A 26,533-nucleotide genomic window follows, 5' to 3' on the forward strand; every position below is an offset into this window, starting at 1 on the left:
GTTGCCCCAACTCTCCTGCCCTTACCCGCAATGCAAGCCAATGGTTTTAACCCGTGAGTTTAAAGCGGGTTAAAACCATGGGCTCTCATAGTATTAAAAATGTAAACAAAAGTTTTAAAAAAGAGCAGCTCTGTAAGCATGCACAGACCATCTACAGACAAAGAAGATGGTCTGCACATGCTTCAGGATCGCTCACTAGTGATCCGTGTGGTCGGGGGGGGAGGGGGGCGCGTTCCTCCGATCGCCCCCATTTGCATGCTGACAATTGGACAGGTTAGTGAATCTAGCCCTAAGTCCTTTGTGGTTTCAAAGTATTTGATCATTTTAACTTCAAAAGTCTTACATTCCTGGATTGTTTTAAAGTTCCCTTTTAGTAACTTGATCATAAGGTCACAATGCTGTGCTCTGGTCTTAGAAAGTGCTCCCCAGAGAGGTATTTCCTTGATCTGCTTTGTGATGTCTTTGTAAATTGATTCTTATCTTTAAAGTTTGACCTGTCTCCCCAACACATCATCCTTCTTTATCTTTTTCTGATGAGGTTGTACAAAAGGAGCCTGTGTGATTACTCTACCATGCAGATCATTGTTTTTTAAACAACAATGTAGTGTGGTCTTGTGGACAAATGTTCTAGTGTCTGCTAAACTTTTTAGAAGGTCAATAAAGAACTCTGTGAGTTCTATTTTAAAGATCTGACCAATTTCGAGGGCAGTTGTATCAGAGATTTTTCTTGGTCTTCCAGATTTTGTCTTGACTTTAACAGTTCCATGTAACTACATTTTTAAAATCAGTTTCTGATAATTTACCCCCCCCCCCTTTTTATAAAACCACGCAAAAGATTTTTAGTGCAAGCCAGCGCACTGAATGCTCTGCACTGCTCCGACGCTCACAGAAACTCTATGATTGTCAGAACAGCGCAGAGCATTCAGCTGGCCGACTGGTGCCAAAAACTTCTTGCACAGTTTTGTAAAAAAAGAGAGGTGGTGTTAAATTGCTAGCTGGAAGCATTTAGAGATTTTTGTTATAGCCACCCCCCTGCTTCATAAAAGTTACTTTGGTAGTGGCATGCTTGACAACCAAAAATATTTGGGTTATCATAGGGAAGAGAAAAACAACAGCGAGGTGCATGTGCGAGACTGACCACTGGGTAAAAAAGGTCATTTTGTACAAGTCAGGATGACTACATGAACATAAGCTGAGGGCAACAGAATATACAAGAAAAGGGATATCAAAAAAAGAAAAAAGCCCTGATTCTATAAATGGTACCTAGGATAGGCGCTGCTAGGTGCCTAGATTGGAGACGCCAAGCTGAGTTCCATGCAGAACTCAAAATTGTTTAATTAGCTTAATTGGCATGGGAATTGACCACACCATTAAAAGCTAATTTTTAAAAACTATTACAGTACTCCCCTGATATTTGCGGGGGTTCCGTTCAAAGCAGCTCCTGATTGGATAAGGCCCGACTTAGTGCAGGAAGAGGCGGTCGGAGCATAAAGCAAGTGATTTCCTGCATTCGCCGGCGCTCCGGCTGCTCTCTCCTTCCTCTCCCGCTGACCTCTCCTTGTAGGTGGTTCGCAGTCAGAAAATACCGCAAATGACCGGGACCGCGAACTGCCAAACGAGCAGGGGAACACTGTATTATGAGTTCTAAATGGAACTCGATATAGTATCTACTGATGCCAAAGTAGGCGTGGTTAGGGGGCAGAGAATAGGCATTAACATTATGATACCTACCAGCGCCTAAGTTGAGTTAGGCACCACTAGGTGGGATTCTATAAATGACGCCTAGCAGTTGATTGATAATTACACTGAATGTTGTTTAGGAGTTAAGACACATCTTATAGAATCAGGCCCAAAATGAATAACAAGAGAATCCAATCTGATTACCCAGTTAATGTCTTGACTTGGGGCAAACAATCCCATGTGAAGAAAGCACCCTAAAAGTAATTCTCAAGACAAGAAGTTTTATAAATATGTATTTATATATTTATACTGTATAATATATATGTACATTTATAAACATTTGTGACAATGCCATTGGTTATGGAAAGCAAATTTTACAAATACATAAAGGAATTTTGATTAGTTCTGAACTCCCACAGCAATATCAGTATAAAATCTAGACTACTGGGATACGGGTAAGGCTGAGAATAAGGAGAAAACTGAAATATACATCTTGGGCATTAAGTCAGAGGAAAAGGCAGATCAATTCCACCCACAGTTGTGCAAAACAGTTTGTTGGGACTGGATGCTTGCTGTAAACTTCAGAAGAAATTCATCACATACAACTACTGAATTGACATCTTGCATCTTAATAGCAAAAAAGAGATGTCTTTCTGATTGAGTAAACCACCGGAACAACAATGAATTTGTGTGCTTTTTAAAAATCTGTCCTTTCTTTATCATTCACTTTATTAGGCAGATCATGTGGCTTAGTGCTTAGAGGTAGGGTATACGAGTCAGGAAGGCTTGTGTTTGAATATGAACTCTGCTTTCGATTCTTTGTGTGAGCACCCTGTGCTCAGTTCCCCTGCTGTCCTTAACAGCAATATTCTGATTGAGTGGTATAGCTGTGAAGAGCTTTGTATGTTCTATATGGATACAAATGGTTACTGTATAAACGTGGGCAGTCACAACTAAGTAGAGACCACAATTCATGCAACTTAAAAGCACAATTTCTCACATTCATGCAATATCCTGTATTATGGCACAGGCACAGTGACAGTCTTCAGTGGCTACATTTCTGTGACTTTTGCATTCTGATAAGCATGCTATCAGTGCCAGGCAGGATTCTGACCAATCTTGTATTTAATCTTACATGATTTCTAAACCCACCAGCTTCCAATTGAAAATGAACAAAGAAGACTGCAAGGATAACCATGGGCTAAATTCTGATCTACCTAGTGAGTCAAGTCTCATCACACTTATTTTGTGGATTTGAAACGTATGGCACTTTAAAATAAAGATATAGGATGTCAGGCTGACTATTTGGCTAAAATGTATCCATGACTCATCCTTGATGTGGTTGCATTTTCACTCATGGAAAAAAACTATGAAAATGTTATAAAGAAAAAGTGCTTCACACATAATATCCACATATGATACTGGAATTATTTGTTGTGCAAATGACAAAATTGTAAACACTTGGAAACACTGCATCCTAAAAATGTGAATTTCGCATTATGTACATAGGGGAATACTATACTGACCAGCTGTGGCATTATATTTGTGAAAATAAAGTTTAAAATAATCATAGGCAATAACTAGCCCTGCATTAGAGCAGCGTTTACAGTATGGGTGTGTGTGCTTCACCTGAATTTGCAAAAGACAACAAGATGAGCAGTGATGCTGTTTCAACACACACACGCACATAAAATATACAATCTGTTTATTTTCACAACAACAAAATGTTTGTTAAAGCAACATCTAATCACTCCCATCTGAATCTGAAGCCTGCCACTGTAGTCTGCTGATGCATGGGCACTTGAAGGTCAGGAATGGTGCATGCCTCCATTTAGCCTCTGCTGATTTATTTTCCCTTACTATGTCATTCATAGGGCTTCAGGTGATTTAACCTCACCAGGCTTTATGTTTCTAAGCCAGCAGTCGTTAATCCATCAGAACACCTGTATCAGGAGATGTAGAACTCCTATTCACTTGCTTGGCTTCATTTTCTGTGCGCTTTCTTTTTTCCCTATCAGTCAATACACAATAGTCACCTTCTAGACTCAATGCAGTTGTAGTGGTTCCAGGAGGACTGTCTTTGCTGTTTGCACAATATAATTTCAGTTTCCTCAGTATACATTTATTTTGTACATGCAAACATTTTGGGTTCCACCTGGAACTTTGGTTCAGAATAGCCACTGATAGGCTGTAAGGCTAAGGGCATTCTGGGTATTGCCATTTACATTAGCATGCCTCAACTGTCCCAGTTCTGCTTCTTGAATCCAGTGAATACTGTAGTAGCTATGCCTGTCACAAAGAAACATGATGGCAGATAAAGGCCAAATGGCCCATCCAGTCTGCCAATCTGTAGCATCCACTATCTCCTCCTCTTCTTAAGAGATCCCACGTGCCTGTCCCATGCTTTCTTGAATTCAGACACAGTCTTTGTCTCCACCACCTCTACCAGGAGACTATTCCTTGCATCTAACACCCTTTCTATCCATTACTACCTGCAAGTCTCCTCTTCACTGTCATGCCTAAGGATATATTTTTATTTGCTAAGCTGAGAAATCTTGTATTGACAACCCACAGTGAAATGTGTGTTAATGATATGTTCTTTTCTTCTTCAACTCTTTTAAAAAAATAAAACACTTAAAAGAGATATCAAGAAAAGGTAGACAAACAGAAGACAGAATGCAGGGGTGAATTTGTTTCAAACATTTCCACAGCTGCTCATGCCTTTGCTCGTGAAGGGAAATTTTGCATGTTTGGATGTTCTTTTCTTTTACCACATTTGTAACATTTTCTGATCCATTTTTTCTTTATCACTGCCATCAATATTTTGCCATTTACTGTTATGTCCTGTGAACAGCAAAAGATAAGGCATGTGAAACTGAGAAATACAGCTGGCCTAGGACTATGCAGCACCCCCACCTACCACTATTTGCCATAGGTGGGATTTGTGCCTACAATTTCTTCATACTTGGGCGGCGGATCGCAGTAGGGCACACTGGTTTCTTCGCTACTACTCTCTGGGTTTCCAGTTACCTCTTCATAGGAGGGAGGAGGTGTGGCACTGGAGAGTCTAGACAAAACAGACACTGAATTTTCTGGGGCATAGAGAGTGTTGTCTAGATGGGATCCTGCCCTCTCTACAGGTGCTCGGTTTCCCAGCTCATGTTGATAGTGGGTATCTGCCTGGCTGTGTGATGTTTCACGGTACACCATGACTCGAGGAAGGCTGCGGCCTGCTCTGCTAGTGAGGTATCGATTCTGAGAGTATGAGGGACGATGGCGGGTCGCCTTTTGCAGTTGACACCTCCAGATGATAAACAAAGCAATGACAATCAATAAAGCCACACCCAAGAGAGGTACCACCACATAAACGGCATCTGAACGCTCTGTTATCTGCCCAGGGTCCTTGACAGTATACAGAGAATTGATGTAGCCCTTCCAAAACTCCATCTTAAAGTTAAAAAGAAAAACAATAGTTACTGCTATTTAATCTTTGAGAAACTTCAGACAATTTACTGCATTAGTTAAAACATTACAATGTAATTTTATAAAAAGGCACCTGGATTTAGCAGACAAGAAGGTGCCTTTTTCGGCCCTGTTTTATAAAGAGACAGTCAACCTATGTTTTTATAAAATACTACTGCAAATTAATAGCGCCTGCATTGAAGGGGTGGATACAGTGCATGCTTGACATCATGTGTAAATGTTTGCATATACAGTACACATATGTGCACTAAGATTAGCATACTTTATAATTAATGCATGTACTTTGTGACTCTGCTCACATTTCACACATCATGCACCCTCTGCTTTGCCTACACCAGAGATGGGCAACCATGGTCTTTGAGGTCTACAACCCAATCAACTTTTCAGGATTTCCACAATGAGTGTGCATTAGATTGATCTGCATGCACTGCTTCCATTGTATGCAAATAGATCTCATGCATGCTCATTGTGGAAATCTTGAAAAGCCAACTGGATTGTGGCTCTCAAGGACTGTGGCTGCCCATCTCTGGCCTACACTGACAATATATGTTCATACAAACCTGTGTACTTTTATGTTTGATCTAATATTATAAAAATAAGTTTTTCATACATGCTGCCTTATACATGATAACATTATTTGTACAAATACTCCCCTAAAGAGGAACTTCAAGAAATCTTACGGTTTTAGGTGTTTAAAAAAATAAAACTAAAATGTATCAATGGATGTATACATGCAGAAAATCAGTGAGGGGTTTTTACGGGTTTACTTATACTGTATTGTATTCAAATTACATTGTGATCTCTTTTCTTAAGTCTCTGCAAATCTTCCCACCTTCTCAATGCTATCCTTAACTCTCTCTTCCACAATTCTTTCAAGACTCTCACTACTCTTTTGCTCATTCTATCTATTTACGGACAATTCTTATGGCAAGTCTTACCCCCTCTTTTACAAAGGTGCGCTATGCTTTTTAGTGCGTGCTAAATATCGCGCGCTAAACACACGCTAAACACTAACGCATGCATGTTATCCTATGGATGCGATAGTGGTTAGCGCATGCGTTGATTCAGCATGCGCTAAATCCGCGCTAAAACGCTTAGTGCGCCTTTGTAAAAGAGGGCCTTAGTCATGCTACTGATGCTACCCCATTAGAGCTGCTGCTATCTGACTCAGAATCATCACTTTTTGGTGCTTTATCTGCTCCTCATTTGCATAAGTTCTAATTGGTTGTTGGGCTACTGCCCTACTCCAGCAGTCTCCACTACATAGCTGTTCCTGCTGTTGGCAGCTTGTCAGCTGTCACTGGCTCTAGCTGTTGCTGCTTCAGAACCACATGGTTCTCAGTGTGGTTTACATTGCTCTATGCATTCTCACAAGAACTGCATGGAAGAATGGACACCATGCAAAGCTATAACAGAAGCAGCAGCTATATAGTGAAACTGGTGGGAAAAAGAGGTGAAAGAACAGCAGTGAGGTCTTGTCTGGAGAACAGCACTACAGCAGGGTTGGCAGAAAAGAAGGGCAAACCTATTGGAAGATAAGGACTCATGCAGCCTAGGAGCCAACAGTGCTACAAAGGCATACAGAAAGAGTAACAGGCTAGAAGCCAGCAAGAAGCATGTTGAGAGTGCACCAAGGACAGTGGTACTTTCCAGTTTTTATCTGATAAAATAGAAATTTAGGTCTTACCTCCTAATTTTTTTTCCCTTTAGTCAACAGATTGGTTCAGAGCTTGTGGATTAGGCCCATTTACCAGCAGGTAGAAATGGAGAGTACAGAACTGAACTCTGCCATAAGAGGCACTGCTTACCAATTGTAGCTGTACCAATTCAGTATTTTGATAACAAAGTAGTTAGATAAAATGGATTTTCCAACAAACTTCTCCTTCCCCATTTAGAACAAAATGAGTAATAATACAAATTTTCCAAGTCAGAACAACTGAAAATGAACTTTATGTATATGAACAGAGACGTCTTGAGAACTAAAATATATTAGCCCCACAAAGGAATAAAAAAAATGGTGGGTTTCTAGATCAATCTGTTGAGATTAAAGGAAAGAAAATTAGCAGGTAAGACCTAAGATCTCTATTCCTACTATCTCCAACAGATTATAAATTCCTGTGAAAAAGTGAATTACTTGTTGAATTTTCAAATATCCAAATTATGATACAAGTAGTACTTATCTTAAGGCGATCTTTATTCACACCCATATCTCTTCCAATATGATTCGTGTTTCATGCATTTCGTCATGGTTGAGGTAATCATTTCATAGCAAACTTGCAATCAGTTTCTGAGTATTTCAAATGGCCCAGAATCAGAAACTGATTGCAAGTTTGCTATGAAATGATTACCTCGACTCTGACAAAGTGCACGAAACACAAATTCATGTCGGGAGAGGCGTTGGTGTGAAGAGAGGTGTCAGTATGAATAAAGATCGCGTTGCAATAAATACTACTTATATCATAATTTGGATATTTGAAAATTAAACAAGTAATTCACTTTATCCCAGGACAAGCAGGCAGCATATTCTTAACGTATGGGTGACGTCACCGACGGAGCCCTGGTACGGACATTTTTCACTAGAAAGTTCTAGTTGGCCGCACCGCGCATGCACGAGTGCCTTCCCGCCCGACGGAGGAGTGCGTGGTCCCCAGTTTCTTCGTTTCCGCGGAGCGAAGAAGACGCATGTGGTTTCAACGGCCGTTGAAAACTTCCTTTTTGCCTTCCCGCTCGCGTTATTTTCTTGTTTTTTCTCTTTTTCCCTTCGGGTTTCTTTTCCGTTCTAAATTGTAAAAAAAAAAAAAAACTTTGTTTTTTTTCTTTATTTTTCAGGCCGGCCCCGGCGGGGCCTGTTGCCATCATACAAGCCTCCGACTTTGATTTTGCGGAGGCCGTGTTTCCCTTCATGCCCCCTCAACCGGGCTTTAAGAAGTGCCAGCGGTGTGCACGCCCGATCTCTCTCACTGACCCACACAATTGGTGCCTACAGTGTTTGGGTCCAGAGCATCGGGCTGACACCTGCACCCGCTGTGCCACTCTTAAGAAACGCACCTTAAAAAATCGGCAGATCCAGCAGAACATCCTTTTCGGTACCGGATCTGCTATGGAACCTGCAGCGACGTCGACGGTACCACAAAAGACGGCACCGACCACTTCGACGACGCCCGATCCTTCCTCGGGGTCGCTGGCACCAGGTAAGCCGGCTAAGAAGTTACCCGTCCATGACATACTGCGGGAAACTTTTTATAAAAATTGGGAAAATCCACTCACTGTCCCCGGAGCTCCTCGTAAGCTTGACAGCCTATACAGGGTCATCCCAATTCCAGGTTTTGACAAACCTCAATTGCCCCATGAGTCTCTCCTAGTTGAGTCTACATTAAAGAAAACTCAGGGCTCCAGTGTTTATGCCTCCACCCCTCCTGGCAGAGAGGGCAAAACGATGGATAAGTTTGGCAAACGCCTTTATCAAAATGCCATGCTAGCCAACAGGGCGAATAATTACACATTTCACTTCTCATTTTATATGAAGTATCTCGTACAGCAACTATCCGCCTTACAAAAATACATCCCTGAACGCAGAGTTCCACTCTTTCAACAACACATTTCCAGCCTCCTTCAACTGCGGAAATTCATGGTGCGCTCTATTTATGATTCCTTTGAGCTGACCTCCCGAGCGTCTGCCAAAGCTGTTGCCATGCGACGTCTGGCCTGGTTGAGGGTATCTGATCTTGACATCAACCACCAAGACCGTCTAGCTAACGCACCCTGTCTTGGGGACGAACTTTTTGGGGAGTCCCTGGATTCCACCACCCAGAAGCTCTCAGCACATGAGACCAGATGGGACACTCTGGTAAAACCTAAAAAGAAGACTTCACCTGCTCGTCCTTATAGACCACAGTCCTCTTACCAGCGCAGGTTCTCGGCCAGGCCTCTCAACCCGCCCCAACAGCAGCCTCGCAGACCTCGTCAACAGCAACACACTCTGGCTCGCTCTCAATCTCACCAACCTCAGTTCACACATTCACTACTCACTACTGTCTGGATACCTTCTCCAGACGGGATGGGCACTTCGGCCAATTTGTATTACACAATTTATTTTCCTAATGGCCAACCATCCCTCCTCCCTCTCTGTTAGCTTGGAGGTCACCCATACGTTAAGAATATGCTGCCTGCTTGTCCTGGGATAAAGCACAGTTACTTACCGTAACAGGTGTTATCCAGGGACAGCAGGCAGATATTCTTACGACCCACCCACTTCCCCGGGTTGGCTTCTTAGCTGGCTTATCTTAACTGGGGACCACGCACTCCTCCGTCGGGCGGGAAGGCACTCTCGCATGCGCGGTGCGGCCAACTAGAACTTTCTAGTGAAAAATGTCCATACCGGGGCTCCGTCGGTGACGTCACCCATACGTTAAGAATATCTGCCTAAGGTCCTTCTAAGGTCCTGAACATCTTTAAGAGTCATGCCACCCTCAACAAAAATAATTGTTTCTATGTGACTGCTGTCTCCAAGGATCACCTTAGGCAGTTTGAGCTTGTCCAATTCCCCTGGAAGGAGTAGATAAAGCTAAGACATAATGGGTATTATGCTATGCCTCATAAAACAGAAAGACTTTAGGGGATTTTAGTCCCTGATGTAATGTGATCAGACATGGAAGAGGGTGCTTGATTCACTGAAGAAAAAATGTTAACAATTTCTAAGGCTTTTGTGGTCAAGAAAGAAAATTCTTCTTTGTAAAAATAAAAAATCTAGCCAATGTAGAATCATTGACTTCTTTCTCTTGGAGCTCCTTATCTTCCAAGGAAACCCTGAGCCTGAAGGGACCTGAAACCAGAGAATGGACAGTCTTAGACTGCATTCCCAAGAACAAGGATTCTGTCTCCCAAGTGTGTGGTGCTCCAATCTTCTTTGGCTTGAATACAACTCTTCTTGAGTCTGTGAAGAAGCGCAAAGAGCTTCCTGAGAAGACTGAGCCCTCTTGATTAAATAGGCTTGGTGAAGCAATAAAACCAAATAGGAGAAAAGGAAGCAGGAGCCATTGATGTTAGAGAGTCAAAGAGGCATGAAGGACAGTGTTGGAGGGCCAAATCCAACAAGAATGCGTAGAATCTAAAATTGCCACTGCTCCTGTACTGTGCCCTGATGTGCTGCTAAAACTTCATACCACAAACCAGCATCCTGACCTGAACTCAGGATAGGATTGTTAATCAAACCGGTAGCCAATTCTTGCAACCAGTGAGGAGACAAGCTGAGTACTGCTCTGAAGTTGCTCACTGAGCACCACATCAGGAGCAGCACTCTACAGTCTCAACCAGTGCTGCAATGAACATGGGAGAGAAAGAAAGAGCCAGCTACTTAAGGGAGCGATAGAAATACTACAAAGCTACTCACAAGTTTAAAGTACCCCCCTTTCAACGGATTTCTCTGAAAAAAAAAAGATGCTGAACAGTCAAGTATTTGAAACACTTTTTATTCTACATTTATATATTGGTTTCAAAGATGGAAGGAGTCAGCCAAAGGTGAAAGATGGGGGGGGGCCCAATACTGACACCTCCTAGAACAAGGATAACAAGTAAATAGCTTTTTCCTCAGCTCAACTGAGCTGAACCAGAAACAAGCATCAATAGAATGGTCCTGAAGCTGCACATGGAACCATCTTCCATCTGTTGGAGACAGTGAAATACTGAATAGGCACAGTGCCTCTTGTAGCAGAGCTCAATTCTGTACTCTCTATCTCCATCTGCTAGTAGATGGATCTAACCCACATGTTCTGGACCGATCTGTTGAAAATGCTAAGGAAACCAGGTTATTAATTAAAATATACAATAAACAGGCAAAGCCCATACAAATCTTTATTTCAAGACAAAGAAATTGAGATGACTCCTTCTCAGAACTATCATATAAAAAAATGGGGACTAAAACCGTCTGTTTATATAAATATGGAAAAGGCACCATGCTGTCAAAACCCAATAACATTTTTTTTGTATATTTATATCTATCTTATTTGTATCATCAACTTGTATGCAACTGCACTAATGTATCTTAGAATAAGGGACAATAAAATAGTTAAAGCCTTTAAAAAAATCCAGTTAGTGAAAAAATGTATTTAAAAACATCTGTTTTGAAAATTGTCACACAGAAGTAACACAGCAAGCAGCATAGGTGCACCAATAGATAGTCAATGTTTTGACAAAAAAGTCATGTTTCAGAAGTTATTTGTAATGCAGACACTATTCAAAAAGCAGCCACATCAGAGCATAACACTGTAACACTGTAGAAACCTGAGAATTCAGTTATATACACTAACACAGCCATGGGCAACTCCGGTGCTTGAGGGCCGGAATCCAATTGGATTTTCAGGATTTCCCAATGAATATGCATTGAAAGCAGTGCATGCAAATAGATCTCATGCATACTCATTGGGGAAATCCTGAAAACCCGATTTATTCCGGCCCTCGAGGACCAGAGTTGCCCACCCCTGCACTAACATCTCCAACATACTATGCTTGATCTCCTGATTGGTTCATGTAAAACTAATGAATGAACCCTATCCAATCAGGGTATGTGTTGAGATAATGCCACTGTACAGTTTTCTTCTTGGTAAGTTTTGGGGGTATACATACTAGTATTTGAATTCCATATGTTAAGAAGAAGCCATGTTCTATATAATTTGTTTTTGTTATGCTGAGATGTGGCTGTTTTAATAGAGTCTGGATTACAACTATATTACTGAGCCCTTGTACTCAGATACAACAGCTTGCTTACTCAGAATGAAAAACTGAGATAGAAAATAACTAGTAAATATTACTAGGTTTTTGGACTGTGTGGTGTTTTTTTGCATATTTGTATAAATTGATTTTTTTTTTGTATGCACATCTTTGTTGTAAAACTTTCTTTGATATAATTGTTTGAGGAGTTTGTTTTATTTATTTCATTTGTACTCTTCTAGTACAAACCTGCATTCTACGATGGCTATAGAAATGATAAATAGTAGTATTAGTGGTAGTAGTAATTTCTCCAGAACTGTTCTACAATTAAAGTAATTAGTAGACTTTGCTAACTGCAGGACTGAGTGTAACATCTGACCAGACCTGCTTTATTATCTGCTCTCTCAAAGCACTGTAACTCTTGCTGTTTTCCATTCATTCTCCACTGGCTCTGCCTATCAGATAACTCATACGCAACAAACTCCTTCATCATTGTTTCAGAGAATCCTCACCGTTTTCTCTTTGTTCTCAAATACTTCTTTGACCTCCTCATAACTGCAGATCTCTTCCATACATTCCCGCTCAATTGTACCCTGGCGGAACTCCTCTAGGAATCCATTTGCTCGTGGCTGTCTTTTTAAAACAGAGTGGGCATCCTTGGACCCAAGAAACACTACAAAATATATAAAAAGTGTCTTAGGATTAATAACCTTATGCCAGAGGTCACATGATAAACATTTTCAATTAATAATCCTCAAAAAAAGGTCAAGATTTTCCTTCTTCATGTAATTTAAGAAATTGCAATGGATCCCAAAAAATGAAATCTTTATCTTGAAGTTCCAATAAGCATTTACAAGAACATTTCAGAAAATATGTGGCTCCCAAAGCCAACACCCTAGTCTTTAATGCCAAAAAGGCCTTCCGTCTAAGCCAGTGGTCTCAAACTCAAACCCTTTGCGGGGCCACATTTTGGATTTGTAGGTTCTTGGAGGGCCGCAGAAAAAATAGTTAGGCCCTGATTCTCCAAAAGTGCGTCCCGATTTTAGGCAGCTGTAGGCGTTCTACAGCTGTCTAATCAGCCAATCGGGATGCACGTTTTTTTTAAAAAATGCTCCCCAGGCAGGCCTGAAGGCGCCTCCGGGAGCCTAGGGAGACCCGCAAGACGCCTAAGCTCGCCTAAGGGCCTTAGGCGAACCTAAGTGGACCTACGCGTCTCCCTAGTAGAGGAAGAAACCTTAAAATGTAGGCCAGCAAAATGCTGGTCTACATTGTAAGTAGACGCAGCCGCTATACTTATCGCGGCAAGGGATTTCTCTGCCGCTATAAGTATAGCGGGCCGCGGCCTGTCCGATCGGATGCCCTCCCCTCCGACACTACCGACCGTCCCCCCGACACTACCAACCGCCCCCCCCCGCCCCGACATTACCGATCTCCCTCCCACCCCGACACTACCGATCGCTGGCAGGAGAGTGTCCAATCCCTCCTGCTCGAAGACGGCACCCCCCCTCCTGCCCGAAGATGGCTATACTTATAGCGGCAGAGAGATCCCTTGCCGCAATAAGTATAGCGGGCCGTGTCTAATCTAACCTAACCCGATTCTCTAACCAGCGTCTGTAACATGGACGCCGGTTACAGAATCGGGGTTTTAGTGTAGGCCGATTCTGAATAGTACGCCTCTCCCGGGCGTCCTATACAGTATCAGGGCCTCGGTGTCTTGCGGGCCTCGCCTTCAATATAGGCGGCCTGCCTGGGGAGCATTTTTTTTTTAAAACGTACATCCTGATTGGCTGATTAGACAGCTGCAGGACGCCTACAGCTGCCTAAAATCGGGACGCACTTTTGGAGAATCAGGGCCTTAATGTCTTATTAAAGAAATGACAATTTTGCATGAGGTTAAACTCTTTATAGTTTATAAAACTTTCCTTTAACAATTAAAAGGAAAGATATATAAACTATAAAGAGTTTTACCTCATGCAAAATTGTAATTTCTTTAATAAGACATTAACTATTTTTCTGTGGCCCTCCAAGTGCTCTATTTTTTCTGCAGCCCTCACATTTAAAGTTTAATATCTTTTCTTTCTCAAAACTGGCACATTTCAATCACTAAATTGAAAATAAAATCATTTTCCTACCTTTGTTTGGTAATTTCATCAGTCTCTGACTATGCATCCAATATTTCTTCTCTTCTTTCAGCCTCCTGTATGCTTCCTCTCCTCCAGACCTCATTCTCTCCCCCAACTTTTTCTTTCTTTCTCTATGTCTGTCTTTCTTTGATTCCGTGTCCCATTTTTTGCTTTGTTTCTGGCTCCCTGTCCCCCCTTCTTTCTTTCTTTCTTCCTTCCTTCCTGCCCTCCCCCATGCCACCGCTGCCGGGGAATAGGCTGCTGCCGCTGCCGCCATCGGGAACAGGCCGAGATCTCCCTCTTTCTCTTCTCCACGGGGCCGACCAACTCTCGCCGCCCGACGTCAATTCTAACGTCGGAAAGGACGTTCCGGGCAGCCAGGCAGCGATTGGCTAGCCAGAACGTCCTCTCGACGTCAGAATTGATGTCGGGCGGCGAGAGTTGGTCGGCCCCAAAGAGAAGCAGTGAGATCAAATAACACGGTGCCGGCCTGAGAAGGAAAGAGAAGCAGGTTGGGCACCACTACTCTAGACGAGCCGCACTCTAGGGAGAACAGTGGAACGCCCCCCCCCTTGGTACGCCACTGGAGCAGCAGCGTGTCTGGCCGGCTCTTCCGTGGATAGCGCAAGGAGCCGCCAATCCGCGGCTTTGAATGGAACGAGCCGGCCAGACATGCTGCTGCTCCAAAAGGAAGATAATGATCCAGTCCAGTCCGCGGGCCGCAAATAAAATCTGGAGAGCCACATGCGGCCCGCGAGCCGCGTGTTTGAGACCGCTGGTCTAAACTGTGTAGTTTTGGCCATATCAGGAAACATAAGAATTTTTGTTCCACAGAATATAGCATTTTTATTCTTGAAATAAGTTTTCATAATTAAAGCCTTATCACTTTCAGTGGAGCATACCATCAAAAGGGTAGACCTAATCTGGATTACATCTTGAGAGTCTTCTAAAACAGTGTTTTTCAACCTTTTTTGGGCAAAGGCACACTTGTTTCATGAAAAAAATCACGAGGCACACCACCATTAGAAAAAGTTAAAAAATTTAACTGTGCCTATATTGCCTATATATAAATATATAGGAATCAAATAAACACAAAGAAAGTATTTTATAATGCTGCCACCGCCACTGAGGAATAAGCTGCCACTGCCGCCATCGGGAACAGGCCGGCACCGAGTTCTCCCTGCTTCTCTTCCCCGCAGGGCCGACCAACTCTCGCCACCCGTCGTCAATTCTAACGTCGGAGAGGACGTTCTAGGCCAGCCAGGCAGCGATTGGCTGGCCCAGAACGTCCTCTCCGACGTCAGAATTGACGCGAGTGGCGAGAGTTAGCCGGCCCCACAGGGAAAAGCAGGGAGAACTTGGCGCCGGCCTGTTCCCGATGGCGGCGGTGGCACTCAAGTGGCTAAAGAGCCGCAGTTTGCCGGCCTAGGGACAACACTGGAGGGTGGCAAGCTGTGCACCCCCTTGGGACGTAAACCCGGGGTGGGGTAGACCGCTCCCCCCCACCCTGGTATGCCACTATCTGTACCTCACTCCCTCCCTATGACCAAAAATTCTCCTTTCTTCTATTCCCCGTGTACACAACCATCTCTTTCCCTCCCTTCCTCTCTCCAAAGTCCATGCCTTCTGTGTCCAAACACTCATTCCCTCCCCCACCTCAGCATCTCTTTCCCTCCCTTCCTCTCTCCCAAGTCCATTTCTTCTGTGTCCAAAAACGCATTCCCTCCCCCACCTCAGCATCTCTTTCCCTCCCTTCCTCTCTCCCAAGTCCATTTCTTCTGTGTCCAAAAACGCATACCCTCCCCCACCTCAGCATCTCTTTCCCTCCCTTCCTCTCTCCCAAGTTCATGCCTTGTGTCCAAAACGCACTCCCTCCCCCCTTTTGTGTTCCGTGTTTGCCTCCCAGCCCATCTTTGCAACTTTCTCAGCAAAACGAAGCTCAAGCCGCGAGGCTTGTCTTCTGCTTCCTGCCTGCCCTGCCGCACACAAATAGCCGAACGGAAGTATTCTCCGACGTCAGCGCTGACGTCGGAGGGCAGGCTTTGCTTAAGCCCTCCCTCCGACGTCAGCGCTGACATCGGGGAACGCTTGCGATCGGCTATATGTTAGCTGCAGGGCAGGCAGGAACAGAAGACGAGCCTCGCGGCTCGAGATGTATTGAATTCCGCAGGTCCCCCGTCCAGCTCTCTCCTGTCCACGTGGGGCGGACCGCCCCTCTCCCTAGACTGGTGGTACTGCCCTGATGGCGGCCCTGACCGTACGGCACACCAGGCAACATCTCGCGGCACACTAGTGTGCCGCGGAACAGCGGTTGAAAAACACTGTTCTAAAAAACCTGTAAGATCAAAATCTGTTGTAATCAATTGGTCCACCCATTATTCTGTAGGAAAAAACTTCTTTCCTTGAAGAATATAATAACAATTAGAAATAGTAATTGAATCAGAATTTTGTAACCCTAAAATCTCCTTGAGATATTTCCTCAATAGGATTTCAGGGGATAACAAATGAGTAATTGAAAAATTTAATAATCGTAGGTTCTTAGATCTTGCATTATTCTCCAACATTTCAAATTCTAAATGTAAACTAAGGAAATCTTTAACTGATGAAGTGAAGACAGCTTGCAAGGCTGAAACCTGTGTTTCAACCATGGATAACCATTTTCTAGAATCCTTAGAATCTACATTTTCTAATTTTCCAACAACTTCCTGTGAGAAAACCTGCCTTTGATTAATGACTGATTTTAACAAACCCTCCATTTTAACATTGATTATCCAAACATCTTTTAAGGAAATTTCCTGTGGAACCTCCACCAGTCCTTATGTCATCAGACACATTTACTGAAGTAGTAAAAACGTTTGGCATAGAAGTATATGAAATCATCTAAATAATGTAACTTTTTCCCCCTCCTCCCCTATTATCCTCACTTTCTAGTTCGTCTAGTCTTTGTCATTTACGTTCAACTTAGATATTTTTACTCACTTTCTACTATTTTTAATCTCCCTTTTAAATTTTATTGTTAACCGGCCAGACATTTGTTTGATGGTCGGGATATTAAAAACTAATAAACTTGGAAACTTGGAGAAAAATTAGGACCTATTTCAGGACCTAATCCAACAGGAAAAGGAGGGAGTGGAGGTGTACATTCTAAGGAACTGAAAGATGCTCCCGAAGATAAATCAGCAATAGGAGCTTGTGGCAAAACCACATTTAATGTAGTTACATGTCGATCCATAGGACCACTAGTCACAAGTGGAACTCTTAGCCTTTGCCTTCTGTTTAACCATTATATAAAGACGGAAAAAAACCCTTTTATGATTCACTAATTCCAAGCTTTCCTTTAATCCTCAAGGCTCCTCGTGGCTCCAATGGGCCACCAAGGGACCTAGCGTGCCCCTTAAGTTACAACCCTTTGGCCATGCCCTGCAGCTTCATACTTGCGCCCAAGCGCTGCAGTAGTTGCCCAAGCGCTGCAGTAGTACATTCATAGTACCCCTCCTGAAGAAGCCAGTTGGCGAAACCTGGGTAGGGGGGTCGGCAATTGTAATGAATGCAGTCACTTGAATAAAAAGGAACCCGGAGCAGCTATATTGATTACCCACTCCATTCAAAGCTAAGTTGGTTTTGTTTTACCATCTTTGTGCAGTTATTTAGCTGTTGTATGGAGGGTGAGACTGTGAACAACGATGATGGTCTCTTTAACAGCTGCTCCGTGAATTTTTTCACTGAGACCTCAGCTGTGGGTCTGAGTGTTCACTAAATAACCTCAGTTATTTGATTGATTGATTTGATATTGTTTAGAATAACAAAGTGAGCTAGTAGAATATATTTTTCAAATGGAGCCAAAGTTCATGTTTGTCTCTCCAAGTGCCTGATGTAAACAGCATACCAACAGACACGGTTCTAAGCAAGCTGAGGCAACTCAAAAACAAAAGCAAAGCAGTCCTCAATTGGAAGACACCAATGGTAGGTATCACCTCTGTTTTGCTGCAATAGCTGTGGCTTTTTCAAATGGAGCAAAAGGTCCCCAGTGAAGTCTCATGTTTGTCTCTCCTGGTGTCCGATGTAAATGGCACACCAACAGCCAAAGTTCTAAGCAAGCAGAGGTAACTAAAAAACAAAAGCAAAGCAGTACTTTTGCGCTTTTGAGATGTCTTCTTAATTCAGTTAAGTTTGCAATTTTTTGTACTTTTGATTTTTGCTGGGGGGGTCGGCTGACTCGGTTCAGTTTGGGGCCACTCAGTGGTTTCACCTGTTATTCACTTCAGGTTATTTATTTATTTGATTTGTGAGATTTTGCACTTTGATTTATTGCACACATTGGGTGCCCAGTGATGGTGTGCGGGTGGGGGTATATTACTTCTACCTGATCTGTGAAGCGTTGGAGCTTGTCTTCCGTCGCTGCTCGCTCACACTTAGGGCACCTAACATAGGACATTGTCCTTTTCAGTATCACTCGGTTTCGTGTGGGGCGTACAGTTTTGTCCCTGAGCGGCCCCTTTCTGAACCTTTAGACTATTCTGCCTTTTTTGTAGTTTCTATATTTTTATTACAGCTTCACCTAAATGCCATTATAGAACTGAAAGCAAGCATGTTTTTTGTGTAGTACCTACTTTATGCCAGTAATTTATAAAACTGCCATCTTAAGGATTCATTAGAAAATACAAATTTCATGGGTGTAGTACTCAAAGTTAGCCTTAGTAAATAGTTGGAATGGAATCACACTCATATGCAAACAAAGTAGAGGAAAATAATTCTAATCCAGGGTACCAGCCAATCCCAAATGCTTTAATGTTTTATTTCTTGATTGAATGTACTGGAAGGGAATGGGGGGGAGGGAGGGTAATTCATTTTGTATTGTTATTGATTGATTGTAGTGCTGATTCTGATTATTAATGTATGTATAATTTTTTGCACTCTGTATTAGCCTTGAAAATTTATAAAGATTAAAAAAAACCAAAAAAACACCCAAAACAGAGAAAGACTAAATAAATTATTCTTACAGAAGATAGGGTCTCAGGAGGCCTGAACCTCAAGCCTCCATATACTAAGCTCCTCTGTATGCCAGTATCCAGCACTTGAACAAACAAGTTTGTCATCAACTTATATACATCTCCTCTGAGATACTTACTTGCCATGCTGTTGCACTGGTACCCGAGGCTGTCGTCTACCTGTTGGACAAAAAGTAAAAGTTAAAAAACATCTAAACCAACCCCTAATTCCTGTAGCTCCAGATGTTAGAACCATTTTGTTTAAACCATATCTTCGATTCTACTACCCCTTATCGTATAAACAGCTCAATCTTTGAATACCGCAGCTCCTCACATAGTTCTACTCCTCCTATCTATTCCCAAGTATGGTTTTCCCTAATCTTGTAATACAAATCACACAGGATTACAGTTCTCCATCTTTTAACTTTTACCAAATAAATGCACCATGTACAGTAACTTCAAGAAATATTTTCAAAGAGAAAAGTTTTAAACTCAAAGGATTTAGTTATGTGTATTGATTTCACAAAATATAGATAAAATGGATGTACTGACAAGCTCTATTTGTAATGGATTATTATGAAGATACGACGGCCGATATTCAAAGTGATTTAAATGGGCAAGAAAGTCACCTACACCTCCCCTCCCCCCTTGATATTTAGTGGCACTAAACCAGACAGTGCTGCTGAATATTGTCTGACTACTATAAAATAAAATGGACTGGTCAGGAGTGGTGTTTGGGAAGAGCCAGCAGTTATGCAGGATCCAGTGATATTCAGTGTCAGCATCTTCATAGCTAAGCAGATGAATTTAGGACAGGTTCAAAGCTGTCTCAAGTCCACCCACTTAGCTATGCAGGTTCCAGCAGTGAATATCAGTCCAAACCCACATAATTATATTTTAACTTTAAAGAAGCCTTGATCCCCCTCCTGGTCTTCAAAAAAGCCCTCTTCCTATCTCTTAACCACCCCCCCTCAAGCCTGCAAAAATCAAAGTTCTCCTCTCTGGAATAAGCTCCTCCACCCCCAGGCTTAGGAAGGCCCCCTAGAGGGAGCACTGGGGGCAGGAGTGAAGCTCCCTTGCTCTTGCCCCCTGTGGCTGACCTCTGTAAATGGATGCCCCCACTAGGACCTCCAGGTATACAGGTAAGGTGGGGCTTTGATTCTCATGGACTGGGAAAGAGGTAAGGACATTTGTGGGCACTGGGAAGGGGGATTGGGGTTCCTTTAAAGTTAAAATATAGTTATGCAGGTTCCCATCACTACAGCCAGGGCCCGCAGTCTTATGTGGACCCCAGCCGATACCATCTCATCTGCAATGCACGTCTAGGCAGCTAACAATTATAAAACATACAATTGAATTAAAACTAGGAAAGGAACTGCATTCATTCTGGAGTTTGGGGGGAAAAGCAAGAAAATGGCATACTAGTGAGTTCACCGTTTGCTCCTCTGTATACCCCTCATCCAGAGGAATGATGAAGCAGAAGGGCAAGGCTTGAATTTATCCATCGGAGTTGGCTGCTCCAGAATCTTCAGGGCTATAGACTGCTTTCTAGTAAGAAGTGCAGCTGATGCAGTGCTCAGGGAATCCTCATGAGAGGTTGTCCTAGGTGGAGATATGCCCAAATCTTCCCTGGAGTTTGTGTTCTTTCTCCCTCCCAAGCCCAAAGTGCATCTTGCCAACACAGCAACAATGTTGGATCAAGGTGCCTCCCTACTGCAAGCTGATGAAGTGCTTCCTCCAGCGAGAGGGAGACTCTGCTGGGATATTCACTCTTGCAGGTTTCTGATGCTGGGAGTGGAGATGGAGTTGCCCCTCTAACCTTAAGATGTGTCGAATATCAGAGGATTCCCTTGGATGCATAGGAGTCCAAGAATTTGGCAGGTCATCTTCTTTCCAAAAGAATGGTGGTAAGGAAGCAAGCTTAACTTTGGCTTTTTTTTTACCTATAAACCCCACCCCCCAAAAAACTGTGACTATATGTATTCTCTATGGGATGCCATAGGTGGTCTTGGATTTGAATTCGTTATTGCTATCAGAAGAATTTTATTTCCTTGACCCTGAAGGTCAGGAAGGGCTGATTGGTGTTCTCCACTGTAGGCTATGGAAGCAAAAAGATATAAAAGGTGTGCTATTTCTCATGTTCTTTGGGATTTTGGTTAGTGTCCGTAGGAGCTCCTGCCGGCCATCTTTCTGTGTGTTTGCAACTTTGAGTGTTTGGTGAAGATACACTCTTTTCTTCCTTTTGTGTGTGTGTCTGGAATTAGTGAGCTGGATTGGGGTCTGCATGAGTTCTTGCCACCTCAATGGAACTCCCCAAGTATGAATGTTTTTTCTGTGTGTATGCAATTCTAGATTCTTGTAACTGATGAAACATCTCCCTTCTTTTTGTGCTTGCTGACAACTATCTGATTGGCCCAGGCACCTTAGGCCCCACCATTAGGCGGGGTTTCAGACGCCAGGGCCAATCCGGCCCCATTCCAGAGCCGGCTGGCCTGCCAGATGGGCGGGCTTGGCATCCGTCCGTCTAGCCAACGTTGAAGGTACGGGGAAGGGGGAGTGGGGGGTCGGCCGGGGGGGCCAATCATGGGTTCGGGGGGGCAGTCGTTGGGGGGAGGGGGTTTGTGTCAAGGGCAGGAGGGCCTGGGATCCTTCCTGCCCGTATTGTAGTGAGGGGTAGGGGGTCGCCAGGGCCAGGAGGGCTTGGGCTCCCTCCTGGCCAGATCGAGTTGGGGGGTTGCCGGGGCCAGGAGGGCTTGGGCTCCCTCCTGGCCAGATCGAGTCGGGGGGGGGGTCGCTGGGGCCAGGAGGGCTTAGGCTCCCTCCGGGCCCGATCGTACTTGGTGGGGGGGGGGGGGCACGATCGCCGGGGCAAGAGGGCTTTGGCTCCCTCTTGCCCCAATATCATTGGGGGGTGCCGCGGGTGCCCGGGGCAGGGGGGTTGGGTTCCCTCCTGCCCCGATGTCGTGTGTTTGTGTGTGTGTGGGGGGGGGGGGGGTTGGTGTGGATTCTGTAACCGGTGTTGTTTTTGACAGACACCGGTTACAAAATCTAGCTTTTAGGCGAAGGACTGGCTCCTCCTTCGCCTAAAAAGCAATGTTACTTACCGTAACAGTTGTTATCCAGGGACAGCAGGCAGCTATTCTCACTAGTGGGTGATGTCATCAGACAGAGCCCCGGTACGGACGTCTCACAAGCACGTGTTGCTTGTAGAAACTTAAAGTTTCTAGATGCCCGCACCGCGCATGCGCCGGTGCCTTCCTACCCGGAGATCCGGGCGTGTCTCCTCAGTTCAGGTAGCTAGCCTGAGAAGCCAACCCAGGGGAGGTGGGTGGGACGTGAGAATAGCTGCCTGCTGTCCCTGGATAACAACTGTTACGGTAAGTAACATTGCTTTATCCCAGGACAAGCAGGCAGGTATTCTCACTAGTGGGTGACCTCCAAGCTAACCTCAGTGGGATGGAGGTGGAGTTGGCGACTTAAGAGAATAAATTTTTCAATACTGTTTGGCCAAACTGTCCATCCCGTCTGGAGAGGGTATCCAGACAATAATGTGAGGTGAATGTGTGAACCGAGGACCAGGTGGCAGCCTTGCAAATTTCCTCGATTGGTGTTGATCTGAGGAATGCTACTGAGGCTGCCATTGCTCTGACCTTATGGGCTGTAACCTTACAAGGAAGTGATAATCCAGCCTGGGCATAGCAGAAAGAGATACAAGCCGCCATCCAATTAGAGATGGTGCGTTTTGATACGGGTCTTCCCAACTTGTTAGGGTCGAAGGAGACAAAAAGTTGAGGAGTGGTTCTGTGTGGCTTGGTGCGATCCAGGTAGAAAGCCAAGGCACGTTTACAGTCTAGAGTGTGAAGGGCCGATTCTCCGTGGTGAGAATGAGGCTTAGGGAAGAATACTGGAAGTACAATGGATTGGTTGAGATGAAATTCGGAGACCACCTTAGGCAGGAATTTCGGGTGAGTGCGGAGGACCACCTTGTCATGGTGGAATACTGTGAATGGTGGGTCCGCCATCAATGCCTGGAGTTCGCTGACTCTGCGAGCGGACGTAAGGGCTACAAGGAAAAGCACTTTCCAGGTGAGATACTTCAGAGGGGCCCTGTTGAGTGGTTCAAACGGGGGCTTCATGAGGTGGGAAAGGACTACATTGAGGTCCCAAACTACTGGGGGTGGTTTGAGAGGAGGGTTAACATGGAAGAGTCCTTTCATAAATCTGGCGACCACCGGATGGGCCGAGAGGGGTTTCCCTTGTAGAGGCTGGTGGAACGCCGCAATAGCGCTCAGGTGGACTCGTATGGATGTGGACTTGAGCCCAGATTGAGATAGGTGTAGGAGATAGTCCAGCACGGAGGATAAGGAAGCTCGTTGAGGTTCCTTTGACTTAGAAACGCACCATGAGGAGAATCTGGTCCATTTCTGGGAGTAGCATTGTCGAGTGGCAGGCTTCCTGGAAGCTTCCAAGACCTCCCTCACTTCTTGTGAGAATTGGTGAGGGGTTACGTTGAGAGGAACCAAGCTGTCAGGTGGAGAGACTGCAGGTTGGGATGAAGTAGTGATCCTTGATGTTGAGTAAGTAGTGAAGGAAACACTGGAAGTGGTACTGGTTCCCTGCTGCTGAGTTGAAGTAGGAGGGAGAACCAAGGTTGTCTGGGCCACCGAGGAGCTATTAGAATCATGGTGGCCCGTTCGAGTTTCAGCTTGACCAGAGTCTTCTGGATCAGCGGGAATGGTGGGAACGCATATAGAAATCGTTTCCCCCAGTTCAGTAGAAAGGCATCTGCCTCGAGGCGATGAGGAGTGTAGATCCTGGAGCAAAACTGAGGCAGTTTGGCGTTGTGGGGAGCCGCGAAGAGGTCTATCTGAGGCGTCCCCCATTGCGTGAAGATTTGGTGAAGGGGGTTGGAATGGAGAGTCCATTCGTGCGGTTGTAGCAGACGGCTTAGTTTGTCTGCTAAGACGTTGTTCTCCCCCTGGATGTATACTGCTCTGAGTAGGGCGTTGTGGCGTACCGCCCAGTCCCAGACTCGTAGAGCTTCCTGGCAAAGGAGGGCCGAGCCCGTGCCTCCTTGCTTGTTGATATAATACATGGCGGCCTGATTTTCTGTGCGAATGAGGATTACCATGTCGTGGAGTAGATGTTGGAAAGCTTGGAGCGCATTGAAGATGGCTCTGAGTTCCAATAGATTGATTTGGTGTAGTCTTTCCGCACTGGTCCAGAATCCTTGGGTGCGGAGACCCTCCAGGTGGGCCCCCCATGCGTAATTCGACGAGTCGGTTGTGAGAACTTTCTGATGGGGGGGAGAGTGCATCAGCAAACCTCTGGATAGATTCGAAGAGGTCATCCACCAAAGTAGAGACTGCCGAAGAGCAGGTGTAACTACGATGCGTTTGGATAGTGGATCGGATGTCTGATTCCACTGTGATGCCAGGGTCCACTGGGGGATCCTGAGGTGGAGTCTGGCAAAGGGTGTCACGTGTACTGTGGAGGCCATATGGCCCAGGAGCACCATCAGTTGTCTCGCCGGTAGGGTTTGGCGAGTAGCCACCGACTGGCAGAGATGAAGAAGAGACTCCATGCGTTGCCGGGGCAGGAATGCTCGGAGTCGGGTGGTGTCCAGGACCGCTCCGATGAAGGGGAGGGACTGGGTGGGTTGTAGATGAGACTTGGAGAAGTTGATCTCGAAGCCCAAATTCTGGAGGAAGTAGGTTGTAGCCAAGGCCGCCGAAGTGACCTCTGGGGCTGACGGGGCCTTGATGAGCCAGTCGTCGAGGTATGGAAACACCTGTAGACCCCTGTCCCGGAGTGCTGCGGCCACTACCACCAGGCACTTTGTGAAGACCCTGGGGGACGAAGATAGGCCGAATGGTAGCACTCGATACTGTAGGTGCAGATTTCCCACCCGAAATCTGAGGAACTTTCGGGAGGCCGGGTGAATGGGGATGTGAGTGTAGGCCTCCTTGAGATCCAGGGAGCATAACCAGTCGTTCTGCTCGAGGAGGGGGTATAGAGAAGCCAAAGTCAACATGCGAAACTTCTCTTTGACCAGGAACTTGTTGAGGACCCGAAGGTCTAAAATGGGTCGCAGATCGCCCGTTTTCTTCGGGACGAGGAAGTACCGGGAGTAAAACCCTCGGTTCAATTGGTCTGACGGGACCGGCTCGACCGCCCGAAGCTGAAGTAAGGTTTGGACTTCCTGAAGAAGAAGGGCGGTCTGCGTCGAGCTTGAAGGATACTCTCTTGGAGGATGGTCCGGGGGGACCCGGTGGAATTGAAGAGAGTATCCTTCTCTTATGATGGAGAGGACCCATAGGTCCGTGGTTATGGCCTCCCATCGGTGGTAAAAAAGATGGAGGCGGCCCCCTATGGGAGAGGCCGAGGTTATGCTCCCGGGAGGGGCGTCAAAAGGGCTGGGGAGCCTTAGGTACAGCCGGTGGCTGAAGTTTTTGCTGAGACTTCTGGGGAGGTTGTCTCTTCGCAGGCTGTCTCGCAGCAGGCGTTTGTCTGGGCATGTAACGCCGCTGGTAAATCAGGGGTGGCCTGGAAGGTCGAGACTGTTGAGGTTTGGGTTTGGGCCGTAGGATGGATTGAAAGGATTTTTCATGATCCGACAGCTTTTTGGTAACAGTTTCGATAGACTCATCGAACAGGTCAGCTCCAGCACATGGTACGTTGGCGAGTCTGTCCTGTAGGTTGGGATCCATATCGATAGTACGGAGCCATGCCAGGCGACGCATAGCTACCGCGCTTGCGGCGGCGCGTGCCGAGAGTTCGAATGCATCGAAGGAGGATTGCATCAGCTGGAGGCGTAATTGGGAGAGGGAGGCTACCACTTCCTCGAACTCGAATCGAGCTTGGTTGTCTATGAACGGAGTGAACTTGCGGAGTACCGGCAAGAAGAACTCCAGATAGGAAGAGAAAAAGAAGTTGTAGTTTAGCACCCGTGACGCCATCATGGAGTTTTGGTAGAATTTTCTACCAAATTTGTCCATCGTTCTCCCCTCTCGGCCCGGCGGTACAGAGGCGTAGACCTGGGAGGGATGAGAGCGTTTAAGGGAGGACTCGACCAGTAGGGATTGGTGGGAGAGTTGGGGGCCCTCGAACCCTTTATGGTGCACGATGCGGTATCGAGCATCGAGTTTGCTGGGGATCGCCGGTATGGAGTACGGCGTTTCGAAGCACTGCATGAAGGTCTGGTCCAGTAATTTGTGCAGGGGGAGCCGAAGCGACTCCGTTGGAGGGTTAGGTAAATGCATGGTGTCCAGATACTCTTTGGAGTATCTGGAGCCCGTGTCAAGGGTCACATCCAGATCATCCGCCATTTGTCGGAGGAATGATGAGAAGGACAATTGTTCCGCCAGCGTCGGTCTGTGGGACGGGCTGGAGGATGATGAGGCCTCCAGGTCCGTGGACATCGGGGAGTGACAAGGAGAATCGGGCACCGGTGTCTCCTCGTACTCCGGGTCCCTCGGAGGGGACACCTCTGATGAGGAGTATCCCCTACGTTGCAGTTTTTTCTGCGGTGACACCTCCGAATGGCGTGAGGAG

General features: G+C 45.3%; 1 protein-coding gene across 1 annotated transcript in view; it reads right to left on the reverse strand.

Annotated features, from left to right (window-relative positions):
* Positions 1 to 1,970: 1,970 nt before the first annotated feature.
* Positions 1,971 to 26,533, reverse strand: part of PRRG3 (proline rich and Gla domain 3) — a 41,278-nt gene continuing 16,715 nt past the window's right edge. The window contains exons 2-4 of the mRNA XM_033945126.1: positions 19,120 to 19,159; positions 12,381 to 12,541; positions 1,971 to 5,127 (exon numbers count right to left, since the gene is read on the reverse strand). Of these exons, the coding sequence (XP_033801017.1) occupies positions 4,603 to 5,127; positions 12,381 to 12,541; positions 19,120 to 19,126 (693 nt within the window). The 5' untranslated portion in view covers positions 19,127 to 19,159 and the 3' untranslated portion in view covers positions 1,971 to 4,602. The remainder of the gene's footprint in view (positions 5,128 to 12,380; positions 12,542 to 19,119; positions 19,160 to 26,533) is intronic.

The sequence above is a fragment of the Geotrypetes seraphini genome, chromosome 5 (genome assembly GCF_902459505.1).
Source record: "Geotrypetes seraphini chromosome 5, aGeoSer1.1, whole genome shotgun sequence".
Taxonomy (NCBI): domain Eukaryota; kingdom Metazoa; phylum Chordata; class Amphibia; order Gymnophiona; family Dermophiidae; genus Geotrypetes; species Geotrypetes seraphini.